The 23145-nt window shown below is 38.6% G+C and overlaps 5 protein-coding genes and 1 pseudogene across 6 annotated transcripts; 1 reads left to right on the plus strand and 5 right to left on the minus strand.

Moving 5' to 3' along the window:
- Window positions 1-2262: 2262 nt before the first annotated feature.
- LOC126784344 (cyclin-D3-3) lies at window positions 2263-3887 on the plus strand. The gene is made up of 4 exons (XM_050509810.1): window positions 2263-2843; window positions 2972-3173; window positions 3312-3442; window positions 3563-3887. Exons 1-4 carry the CDS (start codon window positions 2361-2363, stop codon window positions 3857-3859), a joined length of 1113 nt encoding a protein of 370 aa, XP_050365767.1. The 5' UTR covers window positions 2263-2360; the 3' UTR covers window positions 3860-3887.
- Window positions 3888-9336: 5449 nt separating this feature from the next.
- On the minus strand, window positions 9337-13001 carry LOC126782586 (ADP-ribosylation factor 2-B-like). Of its 2 annotated transcripts, XM_050507871.1 has the most exons (7): window positions 12956-13001; window positions 12710-12868; window positions 12247-12317; window positions 12018-12137; window positions 11809-11927; window positions 11587-11712; window positions 9337-9618 (listed from the first exon to the last, which is right to left on the minus strand). In XM_050507871.1, the coding sequence occupies exons 2-6, from the start codon at window positions 12855-12857 to the stop codon at window positions 11625-11627; spliced, it is 546 nt and encodes a 181-aa protein (XP_050363828.1). In that variant the 5' UTR covers window positions 12858-12868; window positions 12956-13001; the 3' UTR covers window positions 9337-9618; window positions 11587-11624. The 2 variants fall into 2 exon arrangements, with proteins under 2 accessions (XP_050363828.1, XP_050363821.1); XM_050507864.1 differs by lacking the exon at window positions 9337-9618 and having other exon boundaries at window positions 11421-11712.
- Window positions 13002-13548: 547 nt separating this feature from the next.
- On the minus strand, window positions 13549-14330 carry LOC126801191 (uncharacterized; annotated as a pseudogene).
- Window positions 14331-15258: 928 nt separating this feature from the next.
- Window positions 15259-15621, minus strand: LOC126801197 (uncharacterized). The gene is made up of 2 exons (XM_050528671.1): window positions 15601-15621; window positions 15259-15486 (listed from the first exon to the last, which is right to left on the minus strand). Exons 1-2 carry the CDS (start codon window positions 15619-15621, stop codon window positions 15259-15261), a joined length of 249 nt encoding a protein of 82 aa, XP_050384628.1.
- A 711-nt stretch (window positions 15622-16332) lies between these two features.
- LOC126791108 (microtubule-associated protein RP/EB family member 1C) lies at window positions 16333-18802 on the minus strand. The gene is made up of 6 exons (XM_050517516.1): window positions 18579-18802; window positions 18309-18464; window positions 18043-18143; window positions 17242-17473; window positions 17033-17146; window positions 16333-16936 (listed from the first exon to the last, which is right to left on the minus strand). Exons 1-6 carry the CDS (start codon window positions 18684-18686, stop codon window positions 16637-16639), a joined length of 1011 nt encoding a protein of 336 aa, XP_050373473.1. The 5' UTR covers window positions 18687-18802; the 3' UTR covers window positions 16333-16636.
- A 900-nt stretch (window positions 18803-19702) lies between these two features.
- LOC126782153 (probable LRR receptor-like serine/threonine-protein kinase At4g37250) lies at window positions 19703-22712 on the minus strand. Its single transcript, XM_050507334.1, has 2 exons — window positions 20818-22712; window positions 19703-20449 (listed from the first exon to the last, which is right to left on the minus strand). The coding sequence occupies exons 1-2, from the start codon at window positions 22580-22582 to the stop codon at window positions 19764-19766; spliced, it is 2451 nt and encodes an 816-aa protein (XP_050363291.1). The 5' UTR covers window positions 22583-22712; the 3' UTR covers window positions 19703-19763.
- Between the last annotated feature and the right edge of the window lie 433 nt (window positions 22713-23145).

Below are 23145 nucleotides of genomic sequence, written 5' to 3' on the forward strand. Positions count from 1 at the left end.
AATCTCATTTTTCGTTGGAGGTGGTGGCTTTGTTTCCACATAGACGAAGGAGAAAGAACAAATTTTACAATGGTGTGGTTGTTAAAATTTAATTCGGCTTCTACATCAATATGAGTAAATCTTGATTTTGATGGTTATTTTCACCTATGAATGACTAGTTTTTTGCTAGTGTTTCTTAGAGATAATTAGTTTATTTAAGTTAGAAGATATAGTTCTTTTTGTCAGGTTACTAAGTAGCACGGACACAGATATGAGTGTCCGTATTAGACACGATTCGATACGTGGACACGACATATATAAATCTTTTTGGACACGAACACGTGGTGGAAACGTTAATTAAATATTATTTTAATATATATATTTATTAAAAAATAATTTATAAATTTGAAAGTATTTAGATGTATATATATGTCAAAATGTGCATTAAAATGAAGAAAACATAACTTGTTGGAATGAATAAAGACTTGATCAATATCTTGGATAACTAAGGTTTCAATCACATCACAAACATTCTTATTTTTATCACGAGTTTATTTCCTTATATATATATACAGTCTTTATCCAGAGTGAAGCTTCACTCTGAAATTTCAGAGTGAAGTTCCAATTTAGGCACACTTTTTGGTCAAATTTTTTCAGCATAAGTGATTCAATATTTAGGTATGCTATTCAAGATCATCTCTACAAAATTTCATCTAATTCGACAATGATTTGAACTTTCAAAATTGAGATTTACACGAACGGTTCACGTTGAACAGTTTTAATTCATTCATTGATTTAATCTAATTTCAATACCTTAACGATGTCCGAATTAGATGAAATTTTGTAGAGATGATCTTGAATAACATACCTAAATATTGAATCGCTTATGCTGAAAATTTTTGACCGAAAAGTGTGCCAAAATTGGAACTTCACTCTGAAATTTCAGAGTGAAACTTCACTCTGGATAGAGACTATATATATATATATATATTAAAGTGCATAAATATAACAAAAACTGAATCTGTTTGAATGGTTGAGAAATTGTTGGGTGTCTTGGATGACCAAGGTTTGAATCTCACCATAAGCACTCTCACTTTTATCATGAGTTGGTGCGTGTCCGCGTGTCCTATACGGATACTCGTGTGCATGCCTCCGTGCTTCATATGTGTGTTATTTTAATTATGCATGTTGAAATACAAATGAATTAATTTTTATTAAAAAAACAATCCTTGTCTTGTTTCCGCCGTTATAAAACTATAGAACAGATTAGGGATGGATTGGTTGGTATACCAGTCTTAATTTTCCAATACCATATACCAACCAATATATATTTGGTAAGAAAAATCCACAATTTATACCAACCAATAACGTTGGTATACCAATTAAGTGGTACGGTTGGTAATGGGCTTGTACTAACATATTTAAGGCTCAAAAATTTAAAAGTCCAATCCAAATAAGTAATAACAAATAAGTGAAATAGCAATATAATTCCAAAGTCTTATATAAATTCAACAAAATTACCAAATATAAAGTCATAAATAGAAAGTCAAAGTCCAAATAGTCAAACTGTTAAAGTACTTATGAATTCTCAAAACAATTAAAAAAATAAATGATAAGTTTAAATGCGATATATGTTGATATGTTGTAAGTAGTAATGGTGCTACTGATAGGTCTAAGCATTTGTATTTGAGAATTCGATTGAATCGATTCATTCATAATTAAATAAAGAAATTGAAGACGAGAAAAAGAGTGTACTTGAGAAAGAAACTCAGAGAAATTAGATTAAGATTAGTAGATTTATACGGTTTGGATTTATTTTTCAATAAATCTACGGTTGAAATTTAAAGATATATATATATATTTTAATTGAATAATTTAATATAATATAAGTTGGTAGGTACGATATATCATGGTATATGGAAAATCTATACCACATATTTACCATATTTTTAATGTTAGTACGATATACTGTACCATATACCGTGTACTGAATATTTTGTATACCAACATATTTAGTACGATTAGTATACGAATTAGTCGGGATTGTTTTATATACCGTTGCGACCCTAGAACATATCAGATCACATATTTTCATGTTTCACGTTTCACGTTTTATCAACTTTGGGTTGGGGGGGGGGGGGGGGGTGTAAAATACAATTATGGTGTCATTGTAAAGAAAAGGACAGGCGTGAAAGTGAGCTTTCAGATAGAATCCTTCGTCCCCTTGCTGCATTTGGCGCTCGCTCCCTCTTAAAAGTCTGAGAGAGAGAGAGAGAGAGAGAGAGAGAACATATTCACATAAACCGGATATGGGCATGGGATTAAGCTTCTCTCTTTTCCTATAATGAACCAAGCTTTCAGTTTCTTCTTCTCAGAAGAAGATGTCTCTCCAACAACAAGATTCCTCCCTAAACCCACCAATGCTTTTAGCTGCTTTATTCTGTGAAGAAGGACTTGAGGGAGAAGCAGAAGCAGAAGTAGACAATGGTGTTGAAGAACAGAGTGAGAGCTGCTTTGAGACTTCGGAGAAACAGTCAAAAGGTGACCTGTTTTGGGAAGAAGATGAACTTGTCTCTTTAATCTCAAAAGAGAGACAAACCCATGTCTGTTTCAGTGGTTCAATCTCAGATGGGTCTTTAATGTTGGCTAGGAAGGAAGCATTGGTCTGGATTTTGAATGTGAAATCACATTATGGGTTCTCTTGTTTGACTGCTGTTCTAGCAATGAACTACTTTGATCGGTTCAGTTCAAGCTCGGTGTTTCAAAAGAACAAGCCTTGGATGAGTCAACTCACTGCTGTGGCTTGTCTCTCTCTGGCTGCCAAAATGGAAGAGACCCAAGTGCCCCTTCTTCTGGATTTCCAAGTAAGTGTCTTTGTAGTGTGCTAATAATTCAATTTGGGTGTTTGTTGAATTGGTAGACTAGTGTGTGTGTCTTGGTTTTTGACTCTTTTCTGATCAATGTAGATGTATTATGGTGTTGTTTTGCTCAGGTGGAGGGATCAAAGTTTGTGTTTGAGGCAAGGACTATTCAAAGAATGGAGCTTTTGGTGCTTTCAACTCTTGAATGGAGGATGAATCCAGTAACCCCAAATTCATTCTTTGATCACATGATCAGGAGGCTTTGTTTGAAGATCGATTTGCATTTGGAGTTTCTGTGGAGATGTGAGCGCCTCCTTCTCTCTGTCATTGCAGGTGAGCAATCAGATAGGTTTTCAAATTTCAAGTGTGTTGATATCAATCCTACACCAAATTAAAAGAAATGTACTCTTAATGATATGATATGAAATGGTACTACATTCTTATCTTCAATTGTGGATTTTGTTTTTGCAGACTCCAGATTTCTAGTCTTTCTACCGTCTATAGTAGCTGCTGCGATTATGCTGTATATCATTAATGAAATTGAAACATTCAATCCTGTGGATTATCAGAATCAGGTTTTGAGTGTACTCAAAGTCAGCCAGGTTTGTACTCAATACGGGGGTTTCTCTCTCATTAAGTAGTTTGTTGTTCACTGTTTTGCAAATATAATGCCATCAAAACTCAATGTCCCAAGTAGTTGAATGCAGTGACTTCTTGTACAGGACACAGTCAGTGAATGCTACAAGCTCATCTTGGTAGTATCAGCCAGCACTGTGCAAAACCAAGGGCATAAACGCAAGCATTCCTCCATACCTAGCAGCCCAAGTGGTGTTATAGATATATCTTTCAGCTCTGATACCTCAAATGATTCGTGGGCTGTGGCTTCACCGGTCTCATCTTTGCCAGACCCTCGATTTAAAAGGAGCAGACATCAGGACCAGCAGATGCGGCTGCCCTCGTTAAATCGTGTATCAGTTGATGTGCTTAGCAGGCACTCGATAATGTCGTCTTTTATCTAATATTAAACGTGGTAGTGCACACAATCCTCCTATTATATCTTATGGTGCTATCTGTTTAATATGTGCAATCTTATTATGTTCTAATGGTATAGTTCATTTTGTAGCCAAACCTATTAAAATGAATTGATGTTCAGATCAAACTCCACTTCTGTCTTTCAATTTTCATTATTTGAATTGAGAGTTGGTACGTTAAAGAGCGGGTTTATAGACATACACGCATGACGATTTTATGTTATCACTCCTTGAGTTTGTTCAAAATGCGGTCTTTATCAGGAGGTGTTGTTGCATACATCCATCGCTCGTATATAGCTTGAACTTAAACCCTAGGTGTAATAACCCGAATTTTTAGAAACTAAATGTCGAGTATTTTTTTAAGTGTTAAACTTGTGAAATTAATTCAAGACGACAATTGGAGGTTTGCGACATTTCAAAACAAAAACGGAAACGTTCTTGGATCGTTTAATTAGAAAACGTAACGTTACCGCAACGTATAGATCGACTTTTATTCCGTCGCTCGGTTGCAAAAACTTCCTTCACGAAAGTCGTAGAGCTCATCGATACGAATTCGTGGACATGTCATGCGTTCGAATCGGACGTCGGATGCAAAAGTTATTAACGTCGGAAGTTCGTTTCCGATTTTGGAAATAGTATAAAAGGAAGGAAAGGAGATTAAAAATCAGATTTTTCTAAAAATCAGCTCGGGTTACTGTTCACCCGACCCAAAAAAACTTCTCCGGCCGATTTCTCCACCATCCGACATCGCCTCGTGTCGTGCCACCTATCAAACTGACGGGCTCGACGAGCTCCATCTTTTGGGCTATGCCTTGCACTCCGGCGACAACCACACACGGTGTAGCAACCGCCGGAAGTTACTGCTGTGGCGGCGCCGCCTCCTCCGGACACCATGGCTCGAGATTCTTGGGGGGTTTTGCTTGTCTCAGTCCCAGCAACATTCCCACAAAAGGAATCGAGCCAAATCGAAGTGTAAGTACCCGAATCAAAATTTCAATTTCTAGGGTTTGTGAATAGTGCCGAATATATGTTCTTCGGTGTTTGGACTGTTTAGGCTCGGATTTAGAACTTTGTGTCAACTAGGAAGTTGTTGGAAATGTTGTTTAGGTTGTGGTGATGAAATTTGGTGATGATTGGTGGCGGTCGGTGAACAGTAACGCCGCATGAATAGTGACTGTGAATAGTACCGGTGAATAGTACAATCGCACGAATAGTGGTCTGTAACAGTAACTGTGAATAGTAAACTGTACCAGTAATTTGAACAGTGACATGGTAAACAGTAACTGTGAACAGTGTTTTGGTAAAACAGTAACTGTGAACAGTGGTTTAGTAAAAACAGTGATTAGTAACCATGAACAGTGTTCCGTGAACAATGTTTTATGAACAACATTTAGCTGTGCTGAACTCGTCACCTGATATTTTAAGTATCATTTTCTAAGTATTTATCGTGCTATTAGGTGACTGACGAAACGAGTGAGGAAATTACTTTCAGGGTCGTGGAAGTTGCACGCAGGAAAGAAGGTGAGTCAAATCTCACTTATTTACGAATCTACCCTTGCGGTGATTCCAAGATTTTTGCAAGAGTTTTTAATATTGAATTACGACACGTATACAATATAGTGGATTACGTATATATCGTATAAATGGTAATAAGTACATATATATATAGTTTGCTATATTATATACTGTTATGAATTCGTTGGAATTGGTCATTTCGAATGACGAGAATTAAATGTTGAGCATGTGATGTGATTTTTGTACAATATGAGGTGTGATTATTGTACGTGGTTTTAACATGAGTTTGTTAAAATGTTTTGTCTTCGGACGAGTTTTGTCTTCGGACGAGTTTTTGTCGTCGGACGTGTTTATAAAATATGACATGTATACGATATAATGGATTATATATATATTGTATAAATGGTAAATATGTACATATATATATAGTTTGCTATATAATATACTGTTATGATTTTATCGTGATTTATGTCATTTCGATGACGAGATTTAAATATCGAGCATGTAATTTTGATTTGTACAATATGATGTGAGATTATTGTACGTGATTTTAACATTGAGTTTGTTAAAATGTTGATTTGTCTTCGGACATGATTTTTGGTACAATATGATGTGAGATTATTGTACGTGATTTTAACATTGAGATTGTTAAAATGTTGATTTTGTCTTCGGACATGATTTTTGGTACAATATGATGTGAGATTATTGTACGTGATTTTTAACATTGAGATTGTTAAAATGTTGATTTGTCTTCGGACGTGATTGGTACAATATGATGTGAGATTATTGTACGTGTTTGGCAAGTCGGAACCTAGTCTTTGGCCGGGCGAAAGTTACGATACAGTTAGAGCTCTAGTCTGTCTGCCTTAGTACTGCATGTGAGGTAACGGGTGGTTATCTGCTCATGGGTACTCAGATTGTTTTGGATGTTGGGTAGCGGGTGGCTATCCAATATCGACGGTGTATTACGAGAGGGGTAACAGATGTGTACCAGCGTTCTTGGTACCCGTATTATAAATGCATTTGGGTAACCAGAAGGGTTACTTAATTTCTCATGAGCGCTTATTTTCATATTTCTTTGGGACAACCAGATGGGCCGTCCATTGACTCATGAGTGCATTTATATTTGTTTGATTTGTGGATTTTCGTATATATATATATATTAATATGCGAGTTATATTTTCATTTTACTCATACGAGCTGTAAAGCTTACCGGGTTTGTGTTTACAATCCCGGTGCACCAATTCGATGGTGTAGTGGATAACTCCGCAGGTGTGGATTAGCGGGAATTGACGGACCGCTCAGAGGACTTGAAGTTATTTATCTCCAGCTTGTGTGAGGATTTTGTGTGACTATCTTGTGAGTTTGTTGTGAGAATTACGCAATTCCATTTGTTATAATATTGTATTATAATTTGGGTTGTAATAATTGGTTCTTCTGAGTTGTATTGAGAACTCAGTAATGATCCGTTGGGCATTTTAAATGATTTCGTTTTCAGTGAAATTGTTTAGTGTTTAACGACTTTGGAATTTTGAGTTTTTAGGCTCAGAATTTTGGGGTCGTTACACTAGGGGTCAACAACACTTGTTTATCTGAACACCAATGTTGTTTATCTATCGGTTTCAGTAACACACACATGAATATATGTTATCACTTCTTCAGTTTGTTTGTATTTGTAATGGTTATCAAGAAAGATAACTCCAGCACTTCCTGTTTATGTAAATACTGCTGTGCAGCTATCTATATACCAATCTCATTTTTTAGCTTGAATTCAAACCAGAGATGTCCATGGGCTTTTAGCTCTAGGGGCTCTGGGGTGGGGTAAAGACTAGATTCTAGAATTCTAGGCTCAATTCCTTTTGTTATATAAAAAAAAAAGGACAGTGTAAAAGCTAGAGATGGACATGGAGATGGAGTGATGGACAGCTTGTCTTTGAAACTTTTTATCAAACCATACAAGATGAATGAATGATGGGGTGCATAGGTCTTTGGTTGTTTGCAAAATTGAACAAGCCAATGAATGTGGATTTTGGACTTTTCCAAGATTAGTTAGGAGAATAATGAGCAGTTAGCTTATTTAGACCTAAACTTCTATTTCAATAGGATCAAATTCAATAGAAGTCTTTCTAATGATTGGGAGCTCTTTTGATAGGATCAAACTAGATAATAGAAGTCTATCTAAACAGCAAATTAGCTTTTACTTGTTCCTGTGTTGGCATGTTTTTGTGTTGTTTGTATATGTAAAACCATTTATCGTACTAACCAGTATAGTAAACAGGGTGTTATACATCATCTCAAACGTAGTATGGTAATGCCTTTCACCTATTCTGCTTTGTCATTTGGAATACATCTTGTGAGAACCTCTTACAGGTTTGTCTCCTAAAGTTGAAGTAAGTGTCTTTATATTTGTTGGCATTGACTTGTTGCTGTTTGTGTCTCCTTGAACATTGAAATGCCCTATCAAACTCTAATCTACCTTGTGTATATGAATCCTATCTGTCTAATTCTTCAAAGAATGAGAAGTTTATCTATAAGTTGCATAAGAAGTCGGATTCTGCAAGTTTAAGCACCTAGTTTTTACTGTTTTTTTCATGGTACATTTGCCACTGTATTTTCTGCTATTCCAATTTCTTGTATTCTGGTTTTCATTTCCACAGGAAATTGACACCATCAAACTCTAATCTCTCATGAAAAGTACTGTGTGAAAGAAGTGGGACTTCTGTGTTGAATGTTTATACTTGGTAAACATTATACCCAGTAAATAATTGAATATAGAAGATGAGCTATGGTTGAGCATCATAGCATGGATAAATGTTCTGTGTGGGGAAGCCGTCAAATTGTAATGCACTAATGCAGGAGGATAATAGACTATTCAGGATGCTCTCTTTTTTTTGAAATTGGATTTGCAATTTTTTCATAGATGCGAAACTGTGAGCACTTTGTTGTTGTTGTTGTCTGTGGTCCTTCCATGCCCTGCCTTTTTTTCTTTCTTTTTCACGACTACTTTAGCTATAACTATTTTTATCCTGAAAACAAGATTGTATTTGATAAAGTGATTTGAGGTTCACGTCTAAAATCAATTGACAATAGATGAATTTACTCAAACCCTTATAAACTCACAAGTTATGTCATAATTCCTAATGTGGTATGTATATTCTCAACACACCTCCGCACGTATGACAAATTTTCAAGTCATACACGTGGATAACATTTTGAGTGACGTAGAGTCCGTGTGGCTATTTGAGCTTCACACATAGAAGTGGGTAACCCACTTTGATACCATGATAAAGTGATATGAGGTTTATATCTAAAATCAGTTGGCAATGGATGAAGTTGTCTAAACCCTTATAAATTCACAAATTAGGTCTAAATTCTCAACGTAAGATGTATATTCTCAACAATATTGATCAAAAAATCATAACCTTATGCATCTTTTCTGAAGCCATTTATGACTTATGAATAAGGACTGCTGAATTTTGAAGCTTTATAGTGTCCCTGAGTATTGGAATACTGAATCATTGTTCCTCAACGATGAGCTAACTTCGTATTTGTTACTGTTTGCGGTGTGTCTCACACAATGAGCTAACTTGATTTCAGATCGAGAAACTTGGTCAAGGTCAAGATTTGTAACTGGAGAATTAAATACCCCAACAGCCAGATGGTAAGCACCAATTGTGACAATTCCATCAATCTCAGTTATCTCACCAAAACACTTTATAACTTGGATGCCAGAGAGCGCAGACCGGACCGAAGTCCATGTTTGGTTTGGTTTGTAATGAATATATGTTTTCAATGCCACTATTAATGTAGAGAATACATCATTGCATCTAATTGTGAACATAACTAACCAAAATTCGTACAAACAGATGATGAATATGTAGGCAATGCGGAATCAGAGCCATGGATTTGCAGGTTTGAACCTTCTGGAGGGCTCTAAAGGAATATGGGTAGGAGGAAAGTAAATGGGAAAGTAATTATATCAGTTTGGAAATTTATCGAAACATAAATATGTTCATCCACAATATTTACTCAACAGGGGACTTCTTGGTTCTTATGTTTGTATTTTGGAATCCGTCTGAGCAGGAATCTGGGATGAGGTTGGTTGTTCCCATCAATAAGCTTTGATCAATGCAAATATTGTATGCATTTTTTGCAGCTTTATGTTGCGTGGTCGTCTCCGGGGTAGGCCCAAATCTACGTAGCACAAAACAAATCCTCGTGATCCGATTAATCTGCACAAAACTGGGGTTAGAGTCGAGAGTAAGCGGTGCACCGGCCTTTGACTCTCCGAAGTTTTATGTTAGTTACTGTAGAGAAATTTAAGCTCAAAAGTTAAGAACACCTAGGAGGTTTTCTCCATTCTGGCGACCTTCCCCCCCCCCCCCCCCTCTTCGGCGGCGCCTGAGGGGGGCGCTCTCGTTGGCCACGGTGGTTTGACCCACTGGACGGGTTCCTGGCCCTGCTGGGTCGGTCCAAATATGTCCAATGGTCGGAATAAGAGGGAATTCCGCCGGGAATCTCCCCGTAAAGAGGGAGGTGTTAACATTTTATATAACGTAATTTTATTGACATAGAATATGGAGATGAGATGATATATAATGATTACCTGAAACATATTGTAAGGAGAACTTAGTGTCTTTACATAAACACGTGTTACGTATTGGTCTGAAGGTCAAATTTTAAATGAACATATGATATTTTGGATTTATAATATATCGGCAAAAAAAAAAATGAACAAATGCTTGTATGTAAATTCCAAAAACACCTTCGCTAGTTCTTGAATAGAAGCAATTCATGTGGCGTAGAGTATTAAATATAACATTTGTGAATCAAACCTCCATGTATGCGGCCACAAAGACAAAGAAGTTCCTAAACTGAAAAAGCAAATTAATGGTTTACTTTGCCTAGTACCCTATACTTTCTTCATTTGATCGAAAATGTTTGCATTTACATCAAGTTTGAAAATATCATTTGATATGATTTAGCAAGTATATAAGGCCAAATAAAATCTGAAATCAAAAGTTCAAAACCATGATATTGATATATCGATAAGGCATTGGAAATTGGGGAAACAAGAGTGTACTGGCTGGGTAGATGGGAGATGATTAGTACAAGTACATGTGAGAGAACAGTGTGGAAATAGTTGTTGAGAACGGTAGGAAGCTTTGTTTCTGGTATCGTTTATGTAGAAATTGTCAAAGCACAGAAGTGAAGTACTCTGTTGTTTCTTTCTAGAGTTGCACTTGAAATGGGAACCCTTCGAAAGCTATATCAGCAGGAAAGTTCATAGAGTCTTTCTTCTTCCTTGTTTTCTCTGATTTTGATTTCCTTCTTTCACAAGTAGTTGGCACAACTTATTTAGTCTCTTTCATATTTGGTATGTTCATCAGGTCTAAGCATACACTCATGTTGATCTTGATCAAATTCATGGGGCGAATCAGAGGGTAATGAAAATTATGTAACACAAGTTATCTATGTGGTTGTGGGTTTATGTAACAGAAGTTATCTAGTAGAACAGTTGGTATGCGGACAATGCGGTTTATGCATGATTCGCATGAGTTTACATGGTTGCCACTTAATTATGTGAATCAAAACGATAAAGGGCAGAGGTAGATGTTTTTGCACAACCAAGTCAGTTAAAGAGAATGGTGAGAAGGATTAATATCAGATCCTCTCTCTTAGCATCTTAATATCTTATGAACATTAAGAAAATTGATATCGAAAACAAAATGTCGTCTGATTTTTGCTGAACCATCAAAACAACTTATCGTTGGGATGACCGGATGAGGGGTCTTGGGAATATTGTTTTACATGCAAAATTGTGTTTTTCATGTTGGAACTAATGTGAAGGCAGTACCACTACCGTCGTTTAAAGCGTATGTCGCACCAAGATTACATCCAATGTAACAAATGCTAGATATCTACATTAGGTCACTACTCACTAGCAACAAAATTTGTGAGAAAGAATTCCCCCTTCTTCCTCTTCTCTTTGCCTTCTCTCATTCTTCTTGGACAAATGATCAATATATGCAAGTAATGCAATTAATCACATATATTGTATTGTTTATATTGTTTAGAGGATACAGAAGAAAGATCACACAGACAAATATGAAAAGTTCATTAAGCTTATTCTACATATTTATGAAAATTTAAACTTATACTACATATTTCACATCATGCAAAAGGATTCCCCATATTACCTTATAATCAAATACTGGCCTCAGAAGCGTGCAGCTTATCATGTTTTGCCTGAGATGTTGCTGGATAACCAATCAAGACCCTCGTAAAGTCCTTGCCCAGACGGGGCACAAGCAGCCTGAATGTACCTATATTAAGAAGAAGCGAATGTAAGCGCAACAGTTAATATCAAATAATTTGTGACTATTGTGTTTGCACATATTTATGTTTGATTTCTTTGTTACCAGCGGCGCTGGCGGAGTGAATGCAGACCAAGCTTATCAGTGATTTCAGAAACACTCATGGCATTTGGAAGATCTTGCTTGTTGGCAAATACAAGCAGTGTTGCATTGGTGAGCTCATCCTACAAAAAGAAAATGATTCACTTCTATATAGAAATTTTCCAATAAAATTTGTATGGTGAAACTTCAAGGAGAAACTATAATGAACGTACCTCACTTAGCATTCGATGGAGCTCGTCTTTAGCTTCTGAAACTCTGTCTCTGTCATTGCTATCCACCACAAAGATAAGACCTTGAGTGTTCTGAAAATAGTGTCTCCAAAGTGGTCGAATCTGTATAGGACATTGTTTGCTTGAGATTAAGTATTCTTGTTAATTCACGGATATTATATATGTGGCATGAAATATCACTCAGTGGAAGAATAAGAATCGAAATTAGTACCTTGTCTTGTCCTCCTACATCCCAGACAGTGAAGCTTACATTTTTGTATTCCACAGTTTCCACATTGAACCCTGCAGTTAATTCAGAATTTCTTCATTCCAGTTTGAATAGCAAGTTTATGGTATGATATATCTTTCTTTTCTTATGAGCTTGGAAGAGCTTCACCAGCTTGTCCAGCTATGTGAAAATGTCCAACTCATTAGCTAGCTTGTACATATTATAAGTTGATCATATTCATTCCCCATATTAGATTGTAATTTGCTTTGTTCGAATTTTATGATCCAACACACTGATACATATGAGTATAGAATGATAACTTCAGAGTCAAGCAAGTCATAAAATCAAATGATCTAATTGGAACACAACTAAAATGAGACACATATGTAGATGAAGCCACACCCACACACACACACACACACACACACAATAATGAGGGGTTTAATGGATGAGTAGCAGATAGTACCAATTGTGGGTATGGTAGTGACAACCTCTCCAAGTTTGAGCTTGTAGAGGATGGTGGTTTTACCAGCAGCATCAAGACCCACCATTAGTATTCTCATTTCTTTCCTTGCAAACAGCATCTTCACCATCCTAGATATTGCCATACCCATTTTTTATTGAACTGCTTGAACCACAGACAATAGGACAAGATGAGAGACCAAAAAATATGTAAACAAAACCAATATTATTGTTGAAGGAAGAATTTTACCAGGATAGAAAATCAGGCGAATCGATGAGATTGGGAGGTGATGTCTTCAAAGGTTGAGAGGCATTGGTCTACACTATATAACGAGTGAAATTAGACAGTGGGAGAAAAGAGAATAACGGAAAAAAGAATAGGATTCTGATCATGAAAGAATCAAGAACAATAGCTTTAGATTGGTATACTTTCGGTGGAATAGTGGTCATATTCATTCTCCTTTCATAGCAATTTTTATGCTACAGCTTTGTTGGAATTGAGATGGGAATTTATGTAATACAGTCCATCAGCCATCCTTGAGATAATCATCAGAAAACATGTTACTAAACTTAGACACTCTGGAACTAAATAGACTGCTAACTTCTGTACAACTGAATACTATGAATATATTTTTCAGCTGATCAGAGGATTAGTATCCAGGGACTCTTATACATAACCTAGCTAGTATATAAAAAATCATTCAATGATTCAAATACCAAATTGCCTTGCAACTCAAGCACCAAAGCGAATTTCTTCTACATGAACTAGGAAAAGAAAGTCTTGATTCACACCACTAATATGGGATTTGAATCTAATTATCAAATTTCTTTTGAAAGAACTACCTAACTACTTTGCACCAAGACCTTCTCCTTCAAGTAGTCCACAAATTCATCGACGAGATAGGGCCAGGAGTCTCCTTCATCAAAATTAGACAGGGATGGATTAACCTTCCTTACAAAATAACAAAAAGCAACAGTTGAGTCCATGTGTCCTTAGCAATTGCCAGCTTGTGCCTCTCCTCCAAGAACTCACACCATTGATCAACATAAGGCCACTTCGGCGACATTTCGGCAAACAGCAATTGCCACATCCCAATTGCAGTCTCCAGATGCAAAGACTTCTGGCCCTTTTCCTTTGCCCAGACAAAACTAAAATTATACACCTCCTCAAACTTGTTTTTGTCCTTCAGCTCAGATCTCATAGCCGGTATCGCGCTTCGAAACTTCTCAATGGAATCAGCCTTCAGCTTTTTTAGACCATTGAAGAACTCTTGCTTTGAAAACTCGCACATGGTGGCTGCCTTCATGTGCCATGACATAACCAACATGACAATATCTTGCGGATCCACCTGGAGATCAGTACAGAGGCGATTGATACCCTCAGCCATGATAATATCTTCATATTCATGCTTATATCTTCGGTATAGTTGCTCCATACATGTCTGATTAGGTTGGTTATCCAAGTTTGTAGAGTAATTAGGGTTCTGGACACGATATCTTTGAGTCGCTAGCTCGACATTCCAATCCCACTGCTCCAACATCTTTCGAGCAATTGTTCTGGATGCTCCAGTTTTGGCCAGGAAGGCCTCAACCTTTGCTTCCCGGCTTTTACTCAACTTCGGCATTCTCTGACCTATGATGATGAAGACCCTAATTTCACACAAATTCTCCCTGGTTCGGGATCTCTTAAGTATGCTATTTATAGGGTTTGAAAAGCTCGTATCTCTGACTACGAATAGGAGTGTGCTCTAAGTTTTGCTAGGAAAGGTATACGTATACGATCGATAAAATCCGTGAGCAACTATGACAATTTGGTATGCAGCTGGACGACAAAGCAATCCTTGCTGAGTAATAGGCCCGGACCTGAGGTGAGCCTAAAGAGGCAACAGCCTCAGGCACCGAGGCATCTGGGGGATTCTGGGGCACCATTTTGAGATGATGTTAATTATAATGTTAATTAAATGTCATATTACTAGCAACAATTAAGTTGATATCGGTGTTGATTGATGACCATATTAAATTAGCAAGGACACAAGAAACTTTATAAATGAGTGATTAGTTTCTTAAAATTGCTTAAAGTGTTTTTGACAACTCATTGTTTAATTTTTTTCCGTATGACCAATTGACCATATTAGATGGCGCCAATTTTAAAACTCGCCGCCTCAGGTCTTTAAATCTTAGATCCGGACATGCTGAGTAAGGAATCATATCTACTACCCATACTTGGGATAAAAAATTTGGGAGGTCGGAAATTTGGCTTAGGTGAAGCATGCAAATATGGATTATGACCTTTATTGTAAATTGATACGTTTTGAAATGTTTCAAGGTTCGTGACCAAATACTATGTAAAATGTTGCATAATTAGATAAAATCAACTGCATTGCTTTTCAGGTCCAAAAGGAAAAGAATATCCGAGGAGCAACAACAACATTATACATCCACTAAATCACAACCATTTACAGTTAACAGTACAGATCTTAAATCAAATATTTACAACATAATATTACATGTACATGTATATATATTAAAGGTGTAGGTTAGTGAATGGAAGTGCTAATCATTTTTTGAGATGGCCTCCTTGGCGGACTTTAGGGTGGATGCCACAGCTGCTGCAGCACCGGTCAGGACTCCCCCGCTTGTATTTGGAATCGGCGAGGGATGTGACTGGTGAATCACCTGCACATTTCTTTGCTCTTGGCCTTGTCCCGCCGACGAACGGTTATCTACTTTGTTCACCTTTGTCTCTTTAGCACTTGCTTCTTCATTCCTTGCCTTGATTTCCTAATTCCACTCGAACACAAGTGTGATTTAGAAAATGGAAGAATGACAAAGCTTCATTTCAATGGAAAAACCACCAAAGAAAACGAAAGAAGAGTAGAAGATTTGGAATCGTACCTTAATTGCTTGTGCGTTCATTTTGAAGGAAAGATGGTTGATGGTATATTTGATTTTACTCACTCAGGTTTTTGGGAAATCAAGTATTTATCACGTCTCTCTCATACTTGTGATGTTGTTTACCTATTCTTTGAAGACGGTTGCTTAGCCGAAGGAGGAGGGCCTTTCATTGGGATCATGCTCAAATTGTCAATGCCTGTATATATATCCACTAGTTACCCTATTACATCTTCGGACCCGATTTATTTTCTTTTATTAGATAAAACGAACATATATATTCGGGCTCCATTTCTATCATTGGTAAGGTAATTTCTAAATGCCAGGGACAAATAACCACATTTCTCTGGTGATGTTCACATGTTAAAGATGCATTGTGGAACAATAGAAATCATCTCTACTTAGTCTCTAACTCTATGCCGGACCCAAAGTCAAATACTCAACTAGAGCAAGGCACTGTCCTCGTCACTTTTGCAATGTTGGCTGAACACTTTACTCTCTTCCGGTATCGCTAATAACACATGACAATCTAAACCTTAGCAGATAGTTTTTCCCATTGCTTAATGACTCGTAACAGCCCTCATATTTGCTAACTCTAGGGAGTTGATACTCACCCCATACCTGCATATTTCTTGTCTAGGGTGGAAGATATAGAACTAAACACAACTACCAAAGGCTATTGGCCTACTGTGACATTTATAAAACCAAACCAAAGAGCGAATATTAAAACAAAGAGCAGCTCTATTATAATACTGGAGGATGACATCTGAGTTTCTACTGTATAAGCATGATGAACTAACACTCCTGAAGCAGGAAATGATAGCATTTCATCATCTTCTACCTTTTACAACATAAGAGCAGGAGACTGGAGATGTTTTAATACAATAGTGTATTAATATCTCATGTCCACACCATTACTTGTACTACATTTTGACATATAACGCATTACCAAAATATATGGGGGAGCAATAGGTTCGATGGAAAATTGTGGTCTGTAAAGATGAAACCGAGAGATTACATCCACCACACAACTAGCAGATCAACAAGTCATCAGGGGTGACCCACTGCAATGGACATCAGAAGCATCAGAGACCCTTTGCCTCGGAGATAATGTTGCCATGGCAGCAGCATCCACATCAAAATTGTTTATGGATTTCCTCTTCTGATTCTCAGAACTTGCTTTCTCATCTGAAGCCTCAGCAATAGGACTCAATGGCTCAGCAATGGGACTTGTGGGCTCTGCTTCCTTTGGGGGAGCAGACAACATGGCTTGAGCTTGTGCCACCACTGTTGCATCATCATCTGTAGCATACAGAATCTTCTGTATAGCACCAACAACCTGCAAAAAGAGTTAAAAGTTAGAAACTGCTGCATTATGAATTTTTTTTTTTGTGTGGTCATTCTGAAAACAAAAACAAAGGGGAAAACACATTACAGGTAGGTGTTCAATTTCAGGAGTCTGGCATAGTATCTCGATATCTCTGAGCTTTCCAAAGTAGAAATCCCTCTCCTTCTCAAGGCTATCCACCGATAACTTCAACTCTGTGATCTACATTCAAATTAATAACAGTCAATAAGACTAGAGTACCCACGTTACTAGATAGACATTTTCTCAACCCAGCACTTAAAAAATTGTGCATGTACCTGTTCATCATGTGCAGGAGGAGCAGGGCCTCCACTAGAAGAAGGTCTTGAGGTCTTTCCTGATTGATTTGTGGAGTTTCCAGAAGGTGGTACATCATTTCTTCTAGTAGTGTGTGAGGTATGGGCTCTTTGAGAGGTTGATGTACCCTTAGCAGATGACTGTGATTGCACAGCTCTCTTGCTCACTTCTCTACCACCCTTGCAAGCTTCTCTCCTCTCCACAGCATTGTAGCTAAAATAAACAAGAGCGTATTATACAAACAAACCAAATTCAATATTATGTAGAATTCATCCGAAAGAGCAAAGAATTAGTCGCTAAAATAAACATCTATCTTAACCAACACAGAGAAAGGAAAGAAATAGGCAGCAAGTAAGACTAAATGATAGAGAGCAAACGATACATGCATTCTAATTTGTATGTCGAAGAAGACTTGTTATACACAAGATGCATAAGAATAAACAATATTTGCTGAAATGCAGCATCTCATGAAACTCTACTTGTCGAGAAAAGTGAAGACAACACCACAATCATTTCATCTAATATATCTGTACAGAATTCATTTAATGAATATTCCCCTTAGATGGATTTAAAGCTCAATCATATCTTTTAACCACAAAGAAAACACTGACAGGAATTCAGCAAAGTTATTCGGTTAACAAATATATTACACACACTTGATAGTTCAGTTCCACATCTAAACATAATTGTTGTAGTTTAAGCACACAGATAGCAGTTACGACAACGCAGATGACAATCAAAGAAAATATGAAGACAACAATGAAATTAGCACGATAACTTACTTAGTGCAACCATTGATAGAGTCACAGTAGTGCTTCATCCACTGCGTGAACTCCAAATTATCAAGCGGCCTTCCTTTCACAAGCTTGCTCACCTCAATATGCTAAAATCCACAAACACAACAACAAAAACAAAGTAAACAGACAGAAACTGGACCTCCAACTAAATTTCCAAGCCTCACAAAACGAAACAACCAACACTTTTCGGAGCGAAATCACCTCCGAATTGAAATTCAACAGTTACGAAAAGCGAAAATAGCGAACCGGACCTTGGTGATCTTGAGTTTGTTGAACACATCTTGAAGAACCTTGTAATTCTGGATCATCTCATACTCGCTCTTGGCGTCGAAATTGACCTTGTGCATCGGAACCATCCCCGGATGCGCCGCATCCATCAGCTGGCAGTGCACCGCTCCGCTGCAAGCCTGAAACACACAGATCGGAGCTGTTACCGGCCAAAATCGAACATCACAAACGAAAATCCCAAATTGAAAAAGCTAGGGTTTGAATTTGGGGGGAAAAAGATAGAGAAAACGAACCTCCTCGACTTTGTTGAGATGGAGTTGGAGAGTGGAGTTAATCCAGGCGAGGATCTCAGATCTGCCGACGAAGTAGGCGCCGTCCATCATGCCGTTACTGGTCGCCATTGGAATTTGGTGTGAGTGTGAATCTGAGATTGGAGTGGGTTGTTGTTATAAAAAGAAGGAAGAAGTGAAAATGGTGAAGTGATTTGAGTGAGTTGTGATACGAAATGGCTCTGGTTTTTTAGGTTTGGGGGTTTCAAAGTGTGCAGTGGGAGGGACTAGAGAGTAGAGAGAGCGGAGCGGGACCTTTTAAAAATTCAAAATGTGAGGACCAGAAAACTGGATTACCTTCTCCTGTATTCGGGCTTTTCTTTTATTGGGTCGGCCCAATTCTCAGTGGTCCATAAACAGAATAACCGAGAAAATATTTGCATCCGAACTTGTATATATGTTTATATCTGGTCCACTCTTATTTACATACCTTCAAAAATTAATGTGAAAAAAAATCATTTACATCAAACAAATAAACAGTTTAATGTGATTGTTTGAAATCTGAGTTGATTAAACACGGTGAGCATGAAAAATGTACAGGTACAATACTATTAGCTAAGAGTAATCTCGACATATGCTTAGAAGATTAGTTTCGACAGAAATTGATGATACCATTTAGCTTTTTCAAACCTCAGCACCGTACCGTTAAAGATGCCCTCTAGACATTCACTCACCCAGAAAAAAAACGTAACTTACCCGAGTTATTATGTTGGTAGTGATGGATCACACTGCCAAAATGATGAGATTTTTCCATGCGAGTCACTATCAAACTCAGGAGTTTTGACTTGGTGAAGAGAAGCTATATCATTCAGACATTGATTGACATGTAAATTATAGCATGGTTCACCCATTTTAGCAAAGAGAACATTATGTTTCTCTAGGTAGTATTGTTATAATACTATAAGATCATGCACAATTATGGGGACTTAATATCACCATATAATATTGCAGACCAAATATTATTTCAACTCCACGAGTTCCAATCAAGGAACCAAAAAATGTGAATTCTCAACTCCCTATCGGCGACTACTACACGATTATTAGGATATCATTACTTGAAATGTGCAGGATGAACCAACTACAGAGGCTTAAGAGGAATCAAATAGATAAACTACTAGTCAATCATACATACAACTCTCTACAAATTATTTATAAGTGGCCATAATAATACGATGATGAAGGTGAACATGGAAATTTCTCAAGAACTTGTAGAGCTTCTTTCATTGCTGGTCTCTTTGGTGGGACTGGTGATGCACAACTGTACCCTAACTTGAACAGTGCCAACAAGGGTTCCTCTTTCCCCTCCAACTCGCCTCTTATCGCCATATCCGCCATCCGTAAAGCACGGTTCGGATCATCGACTGGGAGCCCAAGACCTTGGCCCAACTCATCCACAACCACAACTTTCCCCGTTATCAACTCGAGCAATATGACCCCAAACGAGTACACATCCCACTTGGGGTGGGGCTTTAGGCTCCGAAGCGACTCGGGCGCATGATAGGGCGAAGTCCCCATCGCACTAGGGCTCGGACTTGGCCCCGGGCTAGGCCCAAGTGCAAAATCTTGAAAGCTATCGCGCGAAGCCGTTGATCTCTTGCTTCCGAAATTTCTCGTTGAGCTCCCAATCTTGTAACTCGTGTCACCGGATAAGAGCTTTTCAAGTCCAAAATCGCCAATTTTTGGCTCCATATCAACACCGAGGAGAATATTGGTGGGCTTGAGATTCCCATGGACGTGCTTCTTCTCGTGGAGGTACCCGAGCCCACGGGCCACCCCCTTGGCTATCCTCAACCTTGCTTCCCATGGTAGATGACAAGGCGACGAGCCCACCTTCCCTGAAACATTTTCACAGACGCCAGAATCAGGAACAACCTTTAAATTATAGCTCGAGTATTGTCGTAAGTTAACCAAAAAAAACAAGTATTGTCGGAACCAGAGTCAGATTGTCACATTTGTGAACTCTCATATCAGAACAAATATAAGATGACATGAATGGAAAGTGACGAAGAGCAAACACAGCATACTAGGTGTTCCTAAAATAATTGGCTCCGGTTGACTTCAGTCAGTTAAACCCTACTCCACCATCAACGTCCAATGCACAACTTAGCAAAACCCTACTCAATTCAACTAACGTGCACACAGAAAAACAGAGCAGAAACAAAAACAGAGGAAAAACAGAGTAGAACAGAGAGACGAAGCTTACTGTAACGAGCATTGGCGAGGCAGCCATTTGGGACGAAATCATAGATAATGAGCTTTTCATCAACTCCCCAGAAAAATCCACGAATTCGAACCAAATTCGGGTGCACCAATTTCGCTACGAGTCGGATTTGATTCTCGAAATCCTTGAACCTATCGACACCATGCTCTCCGATTCTCCGAACAGCTAAACTACTCCCGTCTTCAAGAACCGCCTTGTACATTATACTAGAACCAGTAGCACCCAAAATGTAGGCAGAAGCTTTCAGCAGAGTCTCGAGCTCAAGCTTCTTTTCGCCGTCGAGAGTCACCAATGTGCCTCCTTTGCTCTGTTCCTGCTCTGTTTGCCGCTTACTCTCACTACCCTTGTGACCACTCTGCTCCATTTGAGCTTCTTCACTATCAGAGCTGCTGGAATCGGAGCTCTCCTCCTCTGCTTCGCCCTTCTTATTTCTCAAACAAGACCACCGTGTAAACCCTCTTGATTCTGATGAAGAAGAAGACCAATCCGTCACTACTGGGTTGTTGGGTTCGTTCTTCAACGTATTGACGTCGCTGCTTGTTGCCTTCTCCTTCTCCTTCTTCTTCTTCCTCAACCTGATTACGTACAAGAACACCATCGCAATAACGGCAATCCCAGCGACGTCGCCGGCGACAATTCCGACAATGGTAGCGGTTTTCAGCCCTGTCTGGGATTTTCCCGACGACGCATTAGCCGATCCCGGTGAAACAGAATCTGGGTTGGTCGAGTTCAACCTCGGAATCGCGGCAAAAGCCGGAGGAGAATTCGGCGAGTTGGACGCCGGCGAAGAAGGAATAGGGCATGGGTTGTGCTCGGTTTCCTCGCCGCAAAGATCGGGGTTGCCCCGGAACGACGCCGTTTCTTGGTTCAAGAAAATCTGAGACTTGGGGATTGCGCCGGTGAGGTTGTTGAATGAGAAATCAAGGGTCACATTAATCGGTATTCTCTCCGCAAACTTCGCAGGGATTTCGCCGGAAAGTCCGTTGTGGGAGACGTTAAAGTAACGGAGACGGTCCCCGCCGAAATCCGAGGGCAGAGATCCATTGATCAGATTGGACGACAGATCAAGAACCTCCACGGCTTCAAAACCAGCCGGAATTTCACCGGAGAAGTAGTTATTCTTTAAATAAACGACCGTCAAGTTGGTCAGAGAACCAAGACTAGTGGGTATCTTACCCTCCAAGGCATTGTCAGAGAGGTTAAGAAGACTGAGACTTCTGGGTAGCTCTGTATGGGGAAGCACGCCAGCTATTCGATTGAATGCCAAGTCCAAAGCTTGAAGGTTTGTTGAGTTGAACAGAGACAGTGGGAGAGACCCATTAAGGGAATTGTTGGAAAGATTGAGGCTTTGGAGCTGTTCGATCATGCCAAGATTGGAAGGGATCGAACCCACGAGCTGGGAGCTTGGGAGGTTTAGGGAAACGACTCTAGGGTAGAAGATGTTCTCAGGAGGAGTGAGAATTGTGGCGCAGGTGACACCTCGCCATGAGCATGGTGTTTCGTCGTAGGGGCTCCATGTTTGGAGGACTTGTTGAGGGTCTTGGAGGATGGAGAGTTTGAAAGAGAGGAGAAGAAGACCATCTGTGTTGAGCCCAAGAGAGCATTGAGGTAGAAGAGTGAAAACAAGAACAAGAAGAAGAATGGGGTTTAGGGAAGTCATCATGGTTATTGTGGAGAGTAGTGGTGGTTCATAACCAAAACCATAAGCATAACCCAAAGCTCTCTCTTGAAGAAGAAGAGAGGCCATGTGAAAAGGGGGTTTGATAACAAGTACTACAGCTAGGCTTTGGTACCAAAATGCTCTGTAAATTATGGAGGGAGGTGTGTGATCTGCTGCAGATGAAACATGTATAAAATTAAGAGCTCTCTGAGAAATGATTAAATGCACTGAGAGGATGGTTTGTTTTGTTGCTTGACTCACATTTAAGAAGCAAAGAAAAGATCTTTTCTCCACACAAAAAAAAACAAAGAAAAGGGGAGCGGGCGAGCGAATAGCATCTTGGCTACATGACAATGTGGGTGGAGTTGGGAGGTTACAGAACCCCCTCCTCTCTAAGATTTAGATTGACTTTTTGCAAAGCCCTCTTGTAATATTTTACTAAGACCTCACCTGCAGTATGATATTTTACTGGCTGCAGCGTTTGAGTAAAATTTACTAATCGCTAAATGCCTAAATGCGATCTCCATAAAGTTACATTTTTATAAATTCTTCAATTAACCTGAAATTCTTGTCCATCAATAGATGAGTTATCTTTTATTTATTTACTAATCACATTTGAGATATCTCTTCCGTGTTTGAAATATTTCAAC

The sequence above is a fragment of the Argentina anserina genome, chromosome 1 (assembly GCF_933775445.1).
Source record: "Argentina anserina chromosome 1, drPotAnse1.1, whole genome shotgun sequence".
NCBI lineage: Eukaryota > Viridiplantae > Streptophyta > Magnoliopsida > Rosales > Rosaceae > Argentina > Argentina anserina.

What these genes read in the sequence shown, in the direction of transcription:
- LOC126782153 (XM_050507334.1), bottom strand. Translation starts at nt 22,582, where the DNA reads ATGGCCTCTCTTCTTCTTCAAGAGAGAGCTTTGGGTTATGCTTATGGT. An exon ending in CCTCGCCAATGCTCGTTACA is followed by an intron (nt 20,450 to 20,817) that starts GTAAGCTTCGTC and finishes AAAATGTTTCAG; the next exon opens with GGAAGGTGGGCTCGTCGCCT.
- LOC126784344 (XM_050509810.1), top strand. Translation starts at nt 2,361, where the DNA reads ATGTCTCTCCAACAACAAGATTCCTCCCTAAACCCACCAATGCTTTTA. An exon ending in CCCTTCTTCTGGATTTCCAA is followed by an intron (nt 2,844 to 2,971) that starts GTAAGTGTCTTT and finishes TGTTTTGCTCAG; the next exon opens with GTGGAGGGATCAAAGTTTGT. An exon ending in GTGTACTCAAAGTCAGCCAG is followed by an intron (nt 3,443 to 3,562) that starts GTTTGTACTCAA and finishes CTTCTTGTACAG; the next exon opens with GACACAGTCAGTGAATGCTA.
- LOC126782586 (XM_050507871.1), bottom strand. Translation starts at nt 12,857, where the DNA reads ATGGGTATGGCAATATCTAGGATGGTGAAGATGCTGTTTGCAAGGAAA. An exon ending in CACTACCATACCCACAATTG is followed by an intron (nt 12,318 to 12,709) that starts GTACTATCTGCT and finishes AATTAACTGCAG; the next exon opens with GGTTCAATGTGGAAACTGTG. An exon ending in TCCATCGAATGCTAAGTGAG is followed by an intron (nt 11,928 to 12,017) that starts GTACGTTCATTA and finishes TTCTTTTTGTAG; the next exon opens with GATGAGCTCACCAATGCAAC.
- LOC126791108 (XM_050517516.1), bottom strand. Translation starts at nt 18,686, where the DNA reads ATGGCGACCAGTAACGGCATGATGGACGGCGCCTACTTCGTCGGCAGA. An exon ending in TCTATCAATGGTTGCACTAA is followed by an intron (nt 17,474 to 18,042) that starts GTAAGTTATCGT and finishes TGTTTATTTTAG; the next exon opens with CTACAATGCTGTGGAGAGGA. An exon ending in CTGAAATTGAACACCTACCT is followed by an intron (nt 16,937 to 17,032) that starts GTAATGTGTTTT and finishes CTCTTTTTGCAG; the next exon opens with GTTGTTGGTGCTATACAGAA.
- LOC126801197 (XM_050528671.1), bottom strand. Translation starts at nt 15,621, where the DNA reads ATGAACGCACAAGCAATTAAG. An exon ending in TGAACGCACAAGCAATTAAG is followed by an intron (nt 15,487 to 15,600) that starts GTACGATTCCAA and finishes GAGTGGAATTAG; the next exon opens with GAAATCAAGGCAAGGAATGA.